The sequence below is a fragment of the Schistocerca piceifrons genome, chromosome 2 (genome assembly GCF_021461385.2).
Source record: "Schistocerca piceifrons isolate TAMUIC-IGC-003096 chromosome 2, iqSchPice1.1, whole genome shotgun sequence".
NCBI classification, from domain to species: Eukaryota; Metazoa; Arthropoda; class Insecta; order Orthoptera; family Acrididae; genus Schistocerca; species Schistocerca piceifrons.
In genome coordinates, this window is record NC_060139.1 from 344,896,090 (window position 1) to 344,916,380 (window position 20,291).

Sequence of the window (20,291 nt, forward strand, 5' to 3'; positions counted from 1 at the left end):
TTCAACACAACAGCTGCCCAGCTCGTACTTCCCATGTTGCTATGCAAACAGTGAAGAAAAGATTCCTGGTCATCAGGTAGAGCAGAATACTGCAGGACACTGGCTGGACAGGTCTCTTTATTTGACTCCTCATTCCTTTCTATGGGAAACACTGAAAGATACAGTCAATCATGAAGCCCCAACTACGCCAGACAGTAAATGCTTTGTAGCCACCACAGTATGCAATGGCAAAATGAATGTACTTTAATCTGTTCATCTGACTCAGTCACTTGTAAACAATTTGGGCACATATTTAAGTAAAGTGTAAAGTTACATTTCATTAATGAAAGTATTTATTTTGTGGGTGATATGCCTCCAATCACTCTCAATAAACTGTTCAGTTTATCTGAAGTGTATTCCGTTGACCTACAATTTTGAATAGTATTTATACACACATTTGTACAATAGCAGGTGGTTCCCTTTAAGAAGCATTTCAGTGTCTACAGGCAAAGACAGGTCGTCTATGGAATTAATAGCATAGTTTCATTTTTCCCTTGAATAGGACTGTTTCTCATGATGAAGTGTGAATGACCAACATCTCTGGTTTGGCTTTTACATGTAACCAGCAATAGGGAGAGTTTAAATGGAAAACTGTCTGACAAAACTAGCAGTTTCCACAAAAAAACTAGAAATGTACAACACACATTAGAAATGGTTTTCCTAAGCCCCATCCAATGCGCCAGAAGTTAGGATAAATCGTAGTTCCATACACAGAAACAATAACTGACCCTGTATTTATGTCAGACAGGAAATGAGTTTTCATTGTAGTAATATAGGGCTGTCTTGTTGCATGTAATGAGGAAGCCTCACATGAGAGCTCTGCTTGACAGTGTTTACATAACAATAGCTGAATGGCCACACTGCTTTCCAATTTTGGTAAATTTCTTGGATGCTTTTGCGAAGAGTCTCAACCTCAACATTAATCATTATATCATTGTACTCATTTTTTCAAGCTCTTTCAGATGCAATTATACTTGCTTCAACAACTTGATCGATACTAGAGTTGAAGCACATTATTACTTACCAAAGTACGTGGTCCTTAATGTGATATTACTTGCTGAAAACCTCATTTCAATATCTGGAACCATTCACAAAATAAAATGGGTGTTATGCCCTACAAAACTCACCCTGCATTTGCATCTTACACAACTCAGCCTGCATGTGGAACTATTTGTAATTTTGTTGCGTCACATAAACCCCACTTTTAATATTGTCACTGCCAATGTTTAAAATCTAACAGCTTGGAAAATGTTTAAAATCTAACAGCTCGGAATTTACTCAGATAAAAGGAACTGAATAGAGGAAAATGGAGCTGGTGCTTACATATTAGGGGTGAAATTAGTGAACCATGCCATACAAATCTATAGACCATTTTTGGCAGTTTATGATATCGTTACATAATACTGAAGGGAAGAAATCAACAGCTCCTAACTTCTTAAACTGGGGCACGCGAAGAAGACTAAATATTTTGCTTTGATCATTTTTATAATAAATTTAAAAAATGTTTAGTTACTATTTGATTCAATTAAACTGGAAAGTTCTACTTCATTTTTCATTCCAATTTTCTGCAATGGAGCAGTGTATGTTAAAGTGATGTATCTGGAGCATATCAGTGCCATAACTCATTTGAGTGTCAGCAGATGTTTTTGTAATGAACTGATGCACAATTATCTGAAAAAGATAATGGCCGCATGCCTACCAGGGAGCTGACTTTCTGCTTACATAACCCACTCCTCTGGCAGGAATTGCTCAGCAATGATGTTTGCACAATTTCGCACTGCCTAATAAGGAGCACCGTACTCCAGTACTGCTTACTGGAGCTGTGTAGTACCCACGTGCTGGAGCAGGAACACTGCTAACATCGCATGGACAGTGTTGCAGTGCACTGTTGTGCAATTACCAGAAGTGCATTCCCCAAGACCAATGTCTATGCACATGACTACTACAGACTAGTCATGCAATTACAATGCACAGATGGAAGCAATGAACTCAAGTCTTTTTCAGAAGCTGAAACTAAATCTAACATATTGGCACTAAAACAAAAAACATAGGAAGATTATGATATCTTTACCAAGACAGACCTATTTTTGTTAATGTCATGAACAGTATATAGACAAATTATAAGCAAACATTGTATAAGATGAAATAAGCTGTTAGAAAAGATATTGACACATTTACAGACTTATTTCACAGATACATGGAAAGTGTTCAAAACTAGAACAATACACATAACAGGATTTATCTGAAACACTAAGGATCCTGTAACATTACTTTTTTTTTGACCTAATTATATACGAGATGATTTAAAGGTTGGCAGGCTACTGATGTAATTAGGAAAGTACTGCTCTAATCATCAATGAAGCGCTTTCCGAGAGGTTGTGTGTGTGTGTGTGTGTGTGTGTGTGTGTGTGTGTGTGTGTGTGTGTGTGTGTGTTGGGGAGAGAAAGGGGAGGGTGAAATGTGCATCCTCAAAATTCACGTGTTGTCTTATTATTTTGGTCACTCAATAGAAAATATGCTGTGTGAAATGGTTTTATAAAATTTGTGGCACACATTTAATGTTTATGTAATGTTCTTATCTGTAACATGCCTTCAATAAGTAGCCAACAACACTGCTTTTACTCATTGTAATTCTGATATCTTCTTTCTCATATTTTTTAATATCCTACTACTTGTTAATAAAATGAGATAGTAGGAATCATGAAACAAGATAAATTGTAGAAACTTCTAACTATCTTCTTAACAGTTTACCTCCTGTTGCTATAAATTAAGTTTTACAAACAAGAACATTATTTAAACTTGCACCCCTTGTTCATCCACTTCAAACTGCAGTGTGCAACAACATACCGTATTTACTCTAATCTAAGCTGCACTTTTTTTCCGGTTTTTGTAATCCAAAAAACCGCCTGCGGCTTAGAACGAGTGCAAAGTAAGTGGAAGGTCTGAAAAATGTTGGTAGGTGCCGCCACAACTAACTTCTGCCATCGAATATATGTAGCGCTACACAGGCATGCATTGCAGGTACAAAGATAAATACTGGTGCCAAAACCCCCGCGCCAGTTTTTAAAAAAAAGAAAAAAAAAAAAGGTGGGGCGGGGGGGGGGGGGAGGGGAAGACGGGCTTTTTTTTCTCCGCCTCGAGTTTCGACCACTGCATTTTCATACATTATCCAATGAAGTAAATACAAATTCCATATTGTTCATCTTCGAACGTCGCAGCATTTCAATGTACTACGAAAATTCGACTGGCAAGACTGTTTGGGATGTTTGTCAATATGGCCACTCTACGCTCTGAATTTTTTCCTACCTGTGAGAAGAGATGGTTGCTAACAGGAACTTTTATGAATTGTGAATCACATGCAGTATTCTCTTCACCGGAAGTAGAATACGAATATAAACATTTTGCCATGTAGTCTTTCGTGTTTGCTGCTATCTCATTTAAATCCTGTCTGCCTAATAAACTACGAAACTAGAGTGAGACAACAGCAAACGCGGAAGAGAATATACATATCATGTCATGTTTATATTCATATTATTCTTATGCCTAATAGTGACACAGTCAGAAATGAAGCACGGCAATTGACTAGATTTTTAAATCTACAATGACTAATTTCTGTGCAAAATGTAATGTACTAAAGAGGCGTCTGCAAAAATTTTCAAACGGAGAAATATTTTCGCTAAACTCTCATTCAGATCATCATCTATCATACGCACTATTATTTGGTTCTTGTTGATCATTACCAAAGAAAGCAGCCGTGTAAGTAACAACAAATAGCAGTCTCTTGCCATTGTTTCATTTATGAGACAATTCCTCTTTTTTTAAAAAAAATTGTAAACGGCGGTAGCGTGCACAGAACAAGCCATGCCGCAAGCAGCAACAGGCTGTAAACACTTATTATCAGAATGCGACAATGCATGACACAGTACAGTAATGCATTTTCAGCTTAGAGTGACGTAAACACCTATAACAAAGACGCCACTTATCAGATCAAAGAAAAATAATCAATCAATGCAAACCAGACGAAGCACGTGAAAAAGTAAGGGTACCCGTATAAATACGGACGGAGCGCCTGACACATAGCAATGGCTACTTGGTAAAGCTTAACTGCTAGGCTTATGACTCTAACCAAACTACTGTAGCTGGATCGTCATTCATTCAACCTAAATTGTGTCTCACTTTGTTTCGATTTGGAGGTGCGGCCTGAAACTTCTCTCCCCCCTTGAATTTCGAGTCTCAAATTTCAGGTGCAGCTTACATTCGTGAAAAATTTTTTTTCCTTGATTTCGAGTCTCATTTTTCAGGTGCAGCTTAGATTCGAGTAAATAAGGTAGATTTCAAGTTGCTTTCCCATTACTGTATGTTCCTTTCCAATTTAATGTAACTATAAACTTTTGGTATACAAGTCTGAGGGCTTGCACATCTCTCTGCTGATACAATGTCATAATGTAATAAGTTTCAAATCTTTCATGAAATTAATCTGTTAACTAGAACTACTACAAATTATAATGTAGGCAGTAACAAAGAAGCCCAATTTGCAATGCATAACCAAATGCTAAGGTAATAACATTTACAGACACACAACATGCCTGTGAAAGCAGACATCAGCAATTACACATTTAAGTCCCATCCTAATTACAAAGAGAAACATACAACCACTCACCGAGCAGGATAAGCAGAGGCAGCAAGCCCAGGAGGAACAACTGCAGATATTTCTTGCGTTGCCTACGCTCTGAAGTTACGTGATCTTGTCCACCGTGTAACCAGTACAGCAACCAGGCAACAACCCATGTCTGGAAGCAGGTAGCCCAGTACAACATAAGTCCTTGGAACCTCAGCCATGCAGATGGCTGCTGCTCAGATTCCAACTGCATTGATGCTGTAATGGAAAAACTTTTCTATTAGTTGCAATTTCAGAATTTACAGGTGACATATGGAACAAATAAAAGAAGTTAAATTACCCTTCCCAAGTCACGATCATGTTGTTAAAGTTTCTTATAGCTAAAAAGTGGAGGTCATTCTGTTGTTAATTTTTACCATTGTTTTAAGATATAATTTTTCCATATTTTTAATAAAAACAATTGACTAGGAATAAAAAAAATACAGTCAAATGGTGGCAAGCTCCAACATAAAGATTAGGTATATTATATACCTACAAAAAACAGCTAGAGGGTAAATGTCTAGTAAGATAGTCACGTTCTACATTTTTGTGACTGAATGATCAATGTCGAAAACCATTACAGTTCATGTTACACAGTAACTACCTATGCTAAAATTTTAGCACGTGTCAAATTATTGCATTTACATACATGCTCTGCAGTCACCATGTGCAGTATTTGACAGAATAATTTCTGTGCTCCCTCTGATGTTATGGGTCCAGACTGGTCTACATGTCCCCAAAAACAATCTTATTTTGTACATCTTTACAGTTCAACACAATTACTGTTCATTATATTGAAGCTAGTAAGCAATGTTTAACTACTTAGATAAGCACATGTATCACACAGGAATGAGTAAGAGAGGTTGGCTGATAGTTTCTGATGAAACAAGAGTAACCACTCACTCTCAAACATTCTCACAGTGACAGCTCTACATTTACAGCATGGGAAACTATGCACAACCCTATTGGTCCCAAAGGAGACCTCATTAGTTAATAATTTTAATTATTTTTTACATTTCTCCTCAAGATTTCAGACTGCACAGCCTACTGTTCTAAGACAGTTACACATGCTGCAACAACTGAAGGACCAAATTCCACAGGCAGCATGGAGTCTCTAGAGACAATGCATACCTCAGTATTTCTGCAATGATATGTAAGGAAGCATAAGAGAGATGTCTTGTAACCAACTCTCACACCTGCCTACAGACACACTTGAGATTCTTGCTCTCTTATACTATACCTCTACTCCAGGGCACGTGCATTAGGCCATCCGCCACTGCCCTCTCCATTATACCACATTCACACTGGAAAAACCGTTGTTTCCTTCAAATATCTACCCACACTTGCGGTCCATCAGACTGGCAATCAGTATAACCTTTCTTTACTGAAGTGTATCAATGTAAATCATACCACTGTGCTGGAAGTACAGACTTACTTCATTGTATTGGTGTGATAATTAGCCTTGGAATGCTCACCCACTCCATCTTACTCAGAATTCACTTGGCATCCAGTAAAAGAACAGAGAGAGAGAGAGAGAAAGAGAGAGAGAATAGTTTCATCGCCACATATATAAAATAGTCACGTCAAAGCAGAGATTAACAGCCAAGTTTTGAAATAGTGCACACATTATGATCACCACCATTAAAACTTCAAGAAGCATATTAATCCAAAATTTAAGGAGACCATCAACTGCATTTGATGTGTTATATATCTTGCCCACAGCTTTTATATCCATCAACTGGAAACCTATATTTTGTAATAGTATTCTTCCAATCACATTTTTGTTAAAGTTATTCTGTTATTGTCATTGTTAGTTATACAAGTAGCTTACAGAAATGAGCTTCTTCTTCCACATATCTCTCCCTTCTGAAAACACTGTTAACTCTTTGACTTGCAGTTGTCAAACTTTTTCTTGCAGATGTCAAAATTGTTGTTATATATGTCCATATTGTAATCAGCTTCGTAACAATTACAGACTTCTTCTCAGCTGAAGCAGATGTGCTGGCTTTATGGGCTGAGAATTTTTCATCGACTTCATCTACATCGGAATCAACTGCAGACCAGCGCTTCAGCTTTTCTGACACATACCCTGTAATCAAATTTTATTATAATTTTCACAACAACTGGCAATAAGTAAACAATCACAAATAAAAATAAAAAACACTTACTTTAAATGAGAAGACAGTAAGTACGAAACTCTCATAGATAGAAGTGATACTTAAGCCTAATTCCATTTTGATAGTAACAAATAACATTTTATTAAATAAAACAACATAATGTATAACTCTAATTTTAATGTAATTATTGGTTTTGGCTGAATTACACTGACTGGCACGCAAAAAGCAACATTACAATTTCTTTAAAAAACTGACATTTATTTTATATAAAAACAAAGATGAGGTGACTTACCGAACGAAAGCGCTGGCAGGTCGATAGACACACAAACATACACACTTTCGCAACAAACTGTTGCCTCATCAGGAAAGAGGGAAGGAGAGGGGAAGACGAAAGGAAGTGGGTTTTAAGGGAGAGGGTAAGGAGTCATTCCAATCCCAGAAGCGGAAAGACTTACCTTAGGGGGAAAAGAGGAGGAAAAAAGGACAGGTATACACTCGCACACACGCACATATCCATCCACACATACAGACACAAGCAGACATATTTTGAAATTTATTTTAAATTTATGACACTAATCCATTATATTATGATGGAATATTGGGTATGGTCCCATCTTAAATGCCCAAACATGAAAAAAGAAACATGATTATAAACAAATTTAGAAAATTCAGCGAGAGACGCACACTTTGTGGAAATTTTGAGTAAGCTCATAAAGGTAATGCACATCTGTTTTGATGTTATACACTTCACATTTCACATCACAGACCTCTGAGACCTCTGTTAGCATCTTCAAAAGCGTCTATTGGCACCTGTTGCACCAATGACTGCATTCAACCTTTAAGGCATGCTCCTGATTAACGCGGTAATGGTAATTTCCTGTTGATTAATCATATCCCATTCTTCCAAGGGGGGTGTTCAAAGGGATTGTAGAGTCTCTGGATAATGCTGACATGCCCTTCTCACCAGCCGGTCCCAAACGTGTTAAATCAGATTCAAATCTTGGCTTTGAGCAGGCCAATCCATAGTATGAATCCCTGTTTCATCCAATGAGTCTTGCAAAACTCCCACATGTGGGCATGCATTGTTGTGCATTAGTGTAAAATAATCATCAATAAATGAAGCAAAAGGCACAACATGTTCTAGAAGGATGGGCGGTAAAGCTCCCATGCTCCACGAAGACCAAATCCATTCTTGCAGCTTTACTGATTCCTGCCCACACTATCACAGAACCACCATGAGGGCGTCCTCGACGACAATGTGCAAGGGAAATACGTTTCTCTGGTCTTTTCCAGATCCTCTTTCTTGTGTCAGATTATCGGAGGCCAAATCACGACTCATCTGTGAACAACACTTGATCCCACTGTTGCACCGTTCAGTCAAGATGCTCCCTTGTGAAACGTAGTCAAGCTGTGCAACAGTCTCTGGTGAGTTCCGGACCTATAGCAGGTCTTCTGGACTGAAGATGGCTTCTCCCAGCCTTCTTCAAATGGGTCTCTCACTAAAATTGACCCCTCAAACCTAGTGGAGTTGATTTCGTGCTTCAATAGTGACAGTGTGACTGTTGTGGAGAACTTTTAAGTTGTGAGAAGCGTACATCTCTCTCCGACGCTCCTCTCGGGCCTGTTCCTGGTCTTCTTGCAAAGTCCCCAGTTTCCCCTGTACCTTCGTACAGTTCTGGAAATCATGGAAGTGTAGTCTTCAACGCTCTGTAACGTAATGCACGCTGCAGCTATCTTCCACCAAAGCAACAGCTTTCGCAGCTTGTTCCAGGCTTAAAGACATATTTACTCCAGAAAACGTACTACGAAAATCACAAAAACATCCCACAAATAAGTGTGATTGAAAGGGGAAAAATTCAGGGTACACAAGTCAGTGCTGCAAGAGCAAGAAAACATTATTCACTCACATTCAGTGATGTGTTTCCCAGGTTGCGTGAGGGGAAAGAAAGCCCATAGCAAAAATTTGAAAGATGAATTAAAGTTCTGGGAAAAGAAATAAGAACTTCGAGGTTAGTCAATGACATAGTTCTGTCAGAAACAGCACACTACAAGGAAGATGCGTCGGACTGAACGAATAGTGTCTTGAAAGCAGGATATAAGATGCATACCAACAAAAGAAAAACTAGGATAATGGAATATACCTGAATTAAATCCGGTGATGCTGAGAGAATTAGATCAGCACAAACACCAGGTGGTTGGAAATAAAGTAAAGCTATTCACAGAGGACCAGTGTGGCAGCAAAATTTGGTACATACGGTAACGCTTTAATGCAGAACCTATTTACACTGGAATAAAGTAGATCAAAAGTGCTCAGCAGGTGTAAAATCTGGCACAGTGAATGCAACAAAGACATATAGAAATGTTTCCTTATGTGATGAATTAGGAATTGGATGTGGGCACGAAAGATCAAACAAGTGGGAAAGGAATAATGATGATGTATTATTCACCATTAAAGCTTGTCAAATGACAGTTTCGGTGTCACACTGTCATACGGTGTATAACACCTGGTGGCCAAAATAAGATATAATTTTTTTCCAGCGTAAATCAGTTACATATTAATGCATTAGTGTGTCTACCAAGTTTCGCTGCCACAGAACTTCGAGCCCAAACTGGATTTCCATGAATAGCTGCACTATAATTACACTGAGGTGACGAAAGTCATGGGTTATGTTCTAATGTCATGTAGGACCATTCTGCCTGGCATAGTGCATCAACTTAACATGACATGGACTCAACAAGTCGTCAAATATCCCCTGCAGAAATACTGAGCCCTGCTGCTTCTATAGTCACTCATAATTGCAAAAATGTTGCCAGTTCAGGATTTTATGCACGAATCGACCTCTCAATCATGTCCCATAAATGTTCAATGGGATTCACATTGGTAGATCTGGTTGGCCAAAATCATTTGCTCAAAGTGTCCAGAACGTTCTTAAAAACCAAACATGAAAAATTGTGGCTTTGTGACATGGGGCATTGTCATTCATAAAAATTCCATTGTTGAATGGTTGCCAATTGTCTCCAAGTAGCCGAACATAACCACATCCACGCAATGATTAGTTCAACTGGAGCAGATGACACAGTCCACTCCATGTAAACACACCCCACACAATTATGGAGCCACCACCAGGTTGCACAGTGCCTCGTTGATGATATGGTCACGAACCCAGGAGAGGTGCCGCAGCTGACGTGGTGCCGTTAGCAAAGGCACTTATGTCACTCATCTGATTCCATAGACCAATAAAGCCAAATTTCACTACACTGTCCTAACAGTCAAATGTCTCACATAGATTTCTACGGTTACTTCAACCAGTATTGTTTGTCCATCAGTACTGACAACTCATAAGCAAATGCTGCAGTTCTCAGTCATTAAGTAAAGGCCATCAACCACTGCGTTGCATGTGGTGAGAAGTAATGCATGAAATTTGGTATTCTTGGATCTCAGAATATTTATTTCCCCAATGAGTTTTGAGGTGGAATGTTCCATGCATCTAGCTCCAACTACCATTCTGCATGCAAAGTGTTAATTTCCATCCTGCAGCCATAATTAAATCGGACAGCTTTTCACATAAATCATCTGATTAAAAATTACAACTCCAATAATGCACTGCATTTTTACACCTCGTGTACACGATGCTACCCCCATCTGTATATGTGCATAACGCCATCCCATGACTTATCTCAATGTGTAGCCATCTGGCAGTACCCGTGTTTTGCTATTTGGGATGTAAAATAAATGATGGCCGAAGTACAGTGGTATACAAAATATAGACTGGCAATGATAAGGAAAATTTTTCCGAAGCAAAATTTGTTAACACTGAATATATATGTATGTGTTGGGAACTCTTTTCTGAAGGTTTTGGTCTGGAGCGTATCCTTGTATGAAAGGGGAACATGGGTGATAAACAGTTACGACATGAAGAGAATATAAGTTTTTGTAATGTGGTAGTACAGAAGAATGCTGAAGATTAGATGGATGTAACTATTGAGGTGGTACTGAATGGCACTGGGAAAAAAATTTATCTCACATCTTGACTACAAGAAGACATTGGTTAGTAGGACACTTTGCGAGACAGCAAAAGACCATTGATTTAGTATTGGAGCGAAGTGGGGGAGGAGGTGGTAAAAGTAGTAGAGGGTGACCAAGAGATGAACACAGTAAGTAGGTTCAAAAGGATGTAGGTCACTGTAGTTATTTGGAGATGATGAGGCTTGCAAAGGACAGAGTAGCATGGACAGCTGCATCAAACCAATCTTCAGACCACCGACAACAGCTAAAGAACAAAACAAAACCAAAAATTGGTCCAGGAAATGATTTGAAATTGAGACAGAAATATACTGATGAACGTCTGTTAAAGGAAACATTACTCTCGGAGCCCTTTTCTGAATGAAGGTGAATAAGTTAATAACCAAGACCTTTGCCCTCATATTGAAAAATACAAGTAAAATTTATGCTCTTTTACTTGGTCCTCTAATGTCAGTTCACTAAAATACCACACAATGTGGGACATCTGTATCGCCCATGGAAGTACCGGAGAACTTAGATTCTTTTTGTTTTACTGCCCTATCACTTTTATGTCGTGGGTAGACAATTTTCTTCTTAAAACTTCCTGGCAGATTCAAACTGCGTGCCGGACCAAGACTCGAACTCAAGTCCTTTGCCTTGTTGGTTCGCAGGAGAGCTTCTGTTAAGTTTGGAAGGTAGGAGACGAGGTACTGGCGGAAGTAAAGCTGTGAGGACAGGGCGCGAGTTGTGCTTGGGTAACTCAGTTGGTAGAGCACTTGCCCGCGAAAGGCAAAGGTCCCGAGTTCGAGTCTCGGTCCGCACACAGTTGTGAGCTGCCAGGAAGTTTCATATCAGCGCACATTCTGCAGCAAAGTGAAAATCTCATTCTGGATTTTCCATCTTCACCTCCTCTTGCGCAATATGTGGCTGAGGAAAACAACACTTCTACCATTTTGGTACTCACCAGAGCTATTTTGTTTTTATCCTTTACCATGTTTCCATAGTTGTGGGAACTCACGACACAGAGAGATAAATTGTAGAAAGACTTTCGCTAATAATGTGGGGCAAAACATCGACACAAATAACATCCGCCGATCTTGTTAACTATGATGTCAATCAAAATTTCTCTCAAACACCTTCCAAGTTTGACAAACAAATGAAACTGCTGTGCATGATCAAATATTTGACTAACTTGGAGAAGTTTGACAAATAGTTTGATCATGTAGTATAGGGTGCTTTACTCTGTGAAGACTCCTAAAATGCAATTTCAAAACAAACACAACCGGTTGGTTATCAGTTTACGGGCACTCAACGACTCAACAGTGATTAACAGCAATGTTATCAGCGCCCTAACATACATTAAAACAAATGAGTGTGGATAAAATTACAATAATGTGACTATACACACTAAGACAACAGTGAATGAAGGTATACATGGAAGTACATCACAAGTAAAATGATAATGGAGCAACAAGAAAGGCAAAGAGAAATGTAACTGGCTCACCACTGCCAAAAAACATGGGTAAGCCAGTCACCCTGTAAACACATGAGAACCATCTCCCTAAAACCTTGAGAAAAATATTGGACAGTTCACAAAACTTTAAAATTCAAACAAAACTCATTTGAATGTTACTTAAAAAGAGGGCAGATCCATCAGAAAATCTTCCTTGACACACTGGTCACAAAACAAAAAAACAGTCCAATAAAATGTGATGTGTGATCTGTACACCACAAGCAGCACACATTGGAGGGTCCTCTCACCGGAACAGGAAGCCATGCACTGTAGGGCTGTGGTCTACGTGAAAACGAGTAAGGAGAACCTTGTCCTGTTGATGTGTGTGCAGGATCTCCCACGGCCACATTGTGGGCTTTACTGGTCAGAGCTTGTTGCTCGTCCCTTCCAGCCACTCATTTTCCCATCGATGCACGACTCTGTACCTTAACAGCAAGGCTATAGCATGCAGGGGAATAGCACACTGAAATAATTGAGGATCACAACATGACTCCATGGCTGATGGATCTGCCCTCTCATGCCCTGATACCCAGTAGAAATACACCACCTTCAGTCGTTTTAGTTGGAGGAGGGAATTGAGGATGCTCTGGACCACTTTTGCCTGCTGGGTACAAGTGTTGCAGAGTGTGAAGAGCACTCAGGGAATTGGAACAGACGATAAATTTAGCACTGGGAGAACATGTTATCTGCTGCAGTGCCCATAGGATCACATATAGTTCTGCATTGAACACAGTGAACTCTTGAGGCAATCAGACATTTAGGACACAATTCAGGAAAACAGAGCAAACAACCGAGTCCCCGTTTTGATCCATCTGTAAAGACAGCTACACAGTCATGGTGCACATTTAAAATGTCAGAAAATATCCCATGAAAAACAGAAGCAGGAGTGAAATCTCTAATGTACTGCAGCAAGTCTGGAATTACTCTAGGCCTCTGCAATAACCAGGGCAGCAGACAGTTAAAACCCTGGATTTGTGATTATACTCACACCACACCGAGGGACTCCAGCATACTCTGCATGTGGATCCCAAAACAACATCGTTACTCATGGATAACTGGAGGAAAGGCATCCCAGATGCAGATGAGCAACAGTATGGTATGTGGGTAAAGTTGGAGCTGTGAGGAACTTACACACCTGACTAACAATGGAACTGCCACCAGATGGCTGCTCCCAGGCCTACGCACAGAGATTTGGTATGGGGCTAGCCTAATCCCCTCGTGGTGGAGAGCATCAACGATCTCCAGGTAAGGAAGGCCTCTCACTGACCCATATACTGTGCATCCATAGTCTAACCGTGAACACACAAAAGTCCCATGAAACTGGAGCAGACACTGTCCTGTCTGCTCCCCAAGGTCTGTGGTTCAGCCATTTTATGATCTTCAGCACACCTTCGCTCGAGCTTTCTGGTCTTTCAGGTGTGCTAACAATGATAATTTGAAATCACCGAGTCTCCTAACCGTAGAATGGTGTCTCTCATAAGCTAGGCAAGTAACTAAAAAATATGATGAGAGTGATTAAAATAAGCGTGCACACACACACACTTATCTGCAGAAGACTGAAAACTCATCTTTGCAGCCCATTTGTCCAACCTTCACACTGTAAGCTGCAACTGACAGCTCACTGTTGCAACACTGGAGGAGGAAAAGAAAATACCAAAATTGTCCACAAATAAGGAGCATTTTACAGGACTCCTTACCGTAGTCCTGATACTGCTTATGGATATGCTATGGCAAAGAGGGTTAGAACTTAAATCACTGCCCTGAGGGACAGCATTCTCCTGCTCAAAACATTCTGATAGCACGCCACTAACTCAGGTCCTAAAAAATTAACAAGACAGGAAAGACCATAAGAAGATGGAGAAGTGGTCACGAAAGCCCCACCGATGCAATTGTACGAGAATACTGTATCTCCAAGTAGTGTCATATGCGTTAGTGGTATCAAAGAATATGCAAATAGTGATGTTTACAGCGGACCGAAATCTCCTTACTCCACACACAAGAGCAGCTAAGGAATTGCCTGATCTCTAACAACCAGGCCACACGACGGTCTTTCCTACACAGCTTGTTAATACACAACTCCTGTAAGTACTGGGAGATGTGCAGTCCTCTCCTGGTTGAGGAAAGGTATCAGAATTGCTTCCCTCCATGAGTTGGGGCAGTAGCCTACCGGCCCTATAAGATTAAAACACTCAAGGAAGATTTCCTTTTACACTGCTGGTAGATGTCTAAGCACGCAGTACCTGATTTGATCGTGACCGGGTGCAGTATCAGTGGTGGTGGTGGTGGTGGTTGTGGTTGTTGGGATGTTTAAGGGGGACTAAACAGCTAAGGTCATCAGTCCCCCATTCCAAAAAAAAGGCGAGACAGAAATGCACGAAGCAGGTAAAGCCCCAAGGGGAAGGAGACTCCCCCCCAGGCCCTAAAAGAACACAAATGCGGTAACGAACACTACAGACACGAAGACACCAGACAAAAGGAAACAGAACAAAAGAAGATGACGGGAGACTGGTTGACTGACCACGACAACAAAAAAGGGGAAGAGTCAACCAACCGACTACACACTAAAATCTGCAACCAAATATGAGAGACTCGAGAACAAGAGACACACAAAGGGAAAGGTGCAGGACCACTCTAAATGGAACCATAAAAAGGACTAGCACGGATAAAATGTAAAACACTGTCAGCCATTGAGGCATCGTCGCATAAAATCAAAGGCAAGGTGCCCGGGAGATTAAAAGACTGCCGAAGGGTGTGCAGTCGGGGACACTCCAATAAAACGTGGGCGACCGTCAGCCGGGACCCACACCGACACTGGGGGGGACCCTCCTGGCGCAAAAGATGGCCGTGCGTCAGGTATGTATGGCCGATGCGGAGCCGACACAGGATAACAGACTCCCTGCGAGAAGACCGCAGGGAGGAGCGCCACACATCGGTCGTCTCCTTGACGGCCCGCAGTTTATTCTGGGCTGTCATTCCATGTCACTCAACAGACCACACCCCAAGCACCTTACGGCGCAACACCAGCTGCTGGTCGCGAGCTGTGAGGCCAATCTCCAAAGCTGGGGCGTCGATCGCCCCTTTGGCCAGCCTGTCAACACGTTCGTTCCCCGGGATGCCAACGTGACCTGGCGTCCAAACCAAGACCACCGAACGACCAGAGCGGGCAATGGCGGAAACAGACTCCTGAATAGAGGACACCAGAGGAGAAGAGGGATAGCAGCGGTCGATGGCCTGAAGGCTGCTCAGGGAGTCACTGCAGATGACGATGGACCTACCTGAGCAGAAACGCATATGCTCAAGAGCGCGCAAGATGGCCACCAGCTCTGCAGTAAAAATACTGCAGCCAGCCGGCAAGGAGTGTTGCTCAACATGGGCAGCGTGAGCAAAAGCGTAGGCAGTGCGACCATCAACCAGGGAACCATCAGTGTAGACAGGCTCACAGCCCGGAAATGAGGCGAGGAGCGCAAGAAAACGGCGACGGAGGGCCACAGGCGGAACCGAGTCCTTAGGTCCCTGTGCCAAATCCAGACGGACGGACGGCCGGGACAAACACCAGGGAGGCGTAGGTGTACGGACCCGGAAGGGAGGCAGAAGAGGGAATGACCCCAGTTCTGACAGCAGGGACTGGACACGGACAGCTACGGAAAGCCCAGACCTAGGTCGCCGTTCGGACAGATGGGGGACCATGGCAGGGAAAAGCAGGCGACGATTGGGATGGCCTGGCGAGCAATGCACGTGGACAGCATAGTCGGCGAGCAGACGATGGCGGCGAACCCACAGCGGGGGAACTCCGGCCTCCACCAGTAGACTATCCACGGGGCTCGTGCGAAAAGCGCCAGTTGCAAGCCGAACCCCACAGTGGTGTATGGGGTCTAACAACTTCAACACTGAGGGGGACGCAGACCCACAGGCCAGGCTCCCATAATCAAGCCAGGACTGCACAACGGCTCTGTACAATCGCAGCAGCGTGCAGCGATCTGCACCCCAAGACGTGTGGCTAAGGCAGCGGAGGGCGTTTAGGTGCCGCCAGCATTTTTGCTTCAGCTGAGTAACATGAGGAACCCATGTGAGCCGGGCATCAAACACGAGTCCCAAGAAGCGGCAAGTGTCCACCACTTCAAGCAGGTGGCCGTCGAGGTAAAGTTCAGGATGAGGGTGGACCGTCCGACGCCTGCAGAAGTGCATAACTCGAGTCTTGGGTGCAGAGAACTGAAAACCATGAGACAGAGCCCATGATGCTGCCTTGCGAACGGCGACTTGCAGCCTGCGGTCGGCGACTCCCGTAGTCGTGGAGCTAAATGAGATGCAGAAGTCGTCGGCATACAAAGAAGGAGACACCGACGACCCCACTGCTGCAGCCAGACCATTAATGGCCACTAGAAATAAGGAGACGCTCAACACTGAGCCCTGCGGGACCCCATTTTCCTGTATATAAGATGAACTAGAGGTGGCACCGACTTGCACCCGGAAAGAGCGGCGCAATAAAAAGGTTTGAAGAAAGGCCGGGAGCCGACCACGAAGACCCCACTCATGCAACATGGCGAGGATGTGATGCCGCCATGTGGTGTCATACGCCTTCCGCAGATCGAAAAATACAGCAACGAGATGCTGACGTCGGGCAAAGGCCGTACGGAATGCAGATTCCAGCCGCACCAAATTGTCCGTGGCAGACCGGCCCCGACGGAAGCCACCCTGGGATGGAGCGAGGAGACCGCGCGACTCAAGGACCCAACACAAACGCCGCCCCACCATACGTTCGAGCAATTTGCACAAAACGTTGGTGAGGGTAATGGGACGATAGCTGTCCACCGCCAGTGGGTCCGCACCGGGCTTCAAGATGGGGACAATAACACCCTCTCGCCATTGCGACGGGAACACGCCTTCGCTCCAAATGCGATTAAATATCGCGAGAATGTGTCTCTGGCAGTCCCTGGAGAGATGCTTCAGCATCTGCGCGTGGATGCAGTCTGGGCCTGGTGCTGTATCAGGGCAATCGGCGAGGGCAGCGAGGAATTCCCTCTCGCTGAAAGGAGCATTGTATGTTTCAGAATGACGCGTGTGGAATGAGAACGGCGTCCGCTCGGCTCGCTCCTTTAGAGAGCGAAAGGCGGGGGGATAGGATGCAGTCGCAGAGCTCTGAGCAAAGTGTGCGGCAAGCCGTTCAGCAATGGCGGCAGCGTCCGTGCAGATAGCGCCGTCCAAGGAGAGCCCAGGGACACCCATAGGGGTCTGGTATCCGTAAATCCGCCGGATCCGGGACCACACGAGCGAGGGGGAGACATGGGAGCCCAAGGATGAGACATACCTCTCCCAGCACTCCTGCTTACGCCGTGCAATAAGACGACGGGCGAAGGCACGGAGCCTCTTAAAGGTGATGAGGGTCTCAAGAGACGGATGCCGCCTACGACGCTGGAGAGCCCGCCGACGGTCGCGAATAGCCTCAGCAACCTCCGGCGACCACCAGGGTACAGCCCTCCTCCGAGGGTGGCCAGAAGAACGGGGGATGGCAGCCTCGGCCGCTGAAATGATGGACGTGGTTAAAACATGCACCACCTCGTCAATGTCACCCTGTGGGGGAGACTCAATGGTTGCAGCGGAAGTAAAAGCCGGCCAGTCAGCCCTGTGGAGAGCCCAGCGGGGCAAGCGCCCAGAAGAATGACACTGGGGCAGTGACAAATAGATGGGAAAATGGTCACTACCACACAGGTCAGGATGCACTCTCCAGTGGAGGGATGGGACAAGTCCAGGGCTGCAAATAGAGAGATCGATGGCCGAGAACGAGCCATGGGCCACACTGAAATGCGTGGGAGCACCGGTGTTCAAGAGGCTAAGGTCGAGCTGAGCCAACACATGCTCCACGGCCCGACCGCGGTCATCGGAGACAGTCCCACCCCATAGAGGGTTGTGGGCATTGAAATCGCCCAGCAGCAAAAAAGGTGGCGGCAGTTGGGCTATCAGAGCAGCCAGGACATGCTGCGCGACAGCACCATCAGATGGAAGGTAAATACTGCAGACGGTAATAGCCTGTGGCGTCCACACCCGAACAGCGACAGTCTCTAAAGCTGTTTGTAGAGGTACAAACTCGCTGTGAAGAGAGTTAAGGACATATATGCAGACGCCACCAGACACCCTTTCATAAGCTGCCCGGTTCTTAAAATAACCCCGATAGCCACGGAGGGCGGGGGTTCGCATTGCTGGAAACCAAGTTTCCTGCAGAGCAATGCAAAGGAAAGGATGACGGCTGATAAGTTGGCGGAGCTCAGCTAGATGGTGGAAGAAACCGCTGCAGTTCCACTGGAGGATGGTATTAGCCATGGATGGGAAAGGCATGAAGGGATTGGGGAGGCAGATTACGCCTCCGGGGCCCCTGCTGCTACTGAGTCACCACCTGGACAACAGCTATCTATTGCATCCGAGGGACTGGCGAGATCCATATCCTCAGTGGACGCCAGAATCTCCACCTCATCCTCAGACGCAGAGCTTGTAGGAAGCGGTGGAATAGGTGCCACCGCAATGTCGGTAGCCTTGGGGAGTTTCTTCTTCTTCTGCTTCTCGCACTGCGCCTTGGGTGGTTCAGGGTGGGAGGGCGTCACTGGGTCAGTCTCAGGGACAGACGATGACCGTGTGTCCCAACGACCAGGGACTGGCGGTTGTTTGAGCCACTTGTGGCTGTCGGCTTTGGAACCGGTCGGAACGTGCGAAGGGAGGTCCCCAAGGGACCCCTTCCTTACGAGAGTAGCCAAAGAAGTCTTACGCTTCTCCGGCTGGGAAGGGGGGACTGATGTCCCCGATGGTTGGGGGGAGCAAGAGCAACAGGAGGTTTAGTGCCCCCCACCATCAAGGGGGCAGGTGTGGGACTTCGACTCAGAGCTGACTGGAGTGGATGGAATTGTAGAAGGAGTGACAGTTGCGGCTTAAGAAGCTGTCATGCGCACTGGATGAAGCCGATCATATTTCCGCTTCGCCTCAGTGTACGTCAGGCGGTCGAGAGTCTTGATTTCCATGATCTTCCGCTCCTTCTGCAGAATCGGACAGTCTGGCGAGCAAGGCGGATGGTGCGCACCACAGTTCACACAGATTGGAGGCGGCGCACAGGGATGATCAGGATGGGAAGGTCGACCGCAATCGCGACAGACGAGGTCGGAAGCACAGCGTGAAGACATGTGGCCGAACTTCCAACACTTGAAGCACCGCATCGGGGGAGGGATATACGGCTTGACATCACAACGGTACACAATCACCTTGACCTTCTCAGGTAACGTGTCACCCTCGAAGGCCAAGATGAAGGCACCGGTGGCAACTTGACGATCCCTCGGACCCCGGTGGACGCGCCGGACGAAATGGACACCTCGGCGCTCCAAGTTGGCGCGCAGCTCGTCATCTGACTGTAAAAGGAGATCGCGGTGAAAAATAATTCCCTGGACCATATTTAAGCTGTTATGTGGGGTGATAGTAACAGACACATCCCCCAACTTCGTACAAGCCAGCAAGGCTCGTGACTGGGCAGAGGATGCCGTTTTTATCAACACCGATCCAGACCGCATCTTGGACAAGCCCTCCACCTCCCCGAACTTGTCCTCTAAATGTTCGACAAAGAACTGAGGCTTCACAGACACAAACGAGTCCCCGTCAGCTCTGGTACAGACGAGATACCGGGGCGAGTATCTTTCGCTCTCATTCACAGCCTTTCGTTCCTCCCATGGTGTGGCCAGGGAGGGGAACGATTTAGGGTCATACACATTAGCCTTAAAGTGAGCTTTGGAACGCTTAGAGACTGCTGACGGCTGGCCGCCAGCGAGAGATGATGTACCACGCTTCATTGCGGGTCATCCGCCCTGATGCCACCTACTCCGACCAAGGGCCCTCCCCACGGGCGCCACCCAGCCACAGCAAAGGCCACCTGGCAGGATGGCCATTGCCGGGAGTCCCGATGCCCCAGGGCGATGGGCATCTACTCCTTGG

General features: G+C 44.6%; 1 protein-coding gene across 2 annotated transcripts in view; it reads right to left on the reverse strand.

Moving 5' to 3' along the window:
* Window positions 1–20,291, reverse strand: part of LOC124772990 (klaroid protein-like) — a 176,490-nt gene that overhangs the window by 64,862 nt on the left and 91,337 nt on the right. For both annotated transcript variants that reach the window (XR_007014455.1, XM_047249365.1), the window contains exons 5-6: window positions 6,528–6,785; window positions 4,700–4,915 (exon numbers count right to left, since the gene is read on the reverse strand). Coding sequence is in view for 1 of the 2 variants with exons in the window: in XM_047249365.1 (XP_047105321.1) it covers window positions 4,700–4,915; window positions 6,528–6,785 (474 nt within the window). In the remaining variant the exon portion in view is untranslated. The remainder of the gene's footprint in view (window positions 1–4,699; window positions 4,916–6,527; window positions 6,786–20,291) is intronic.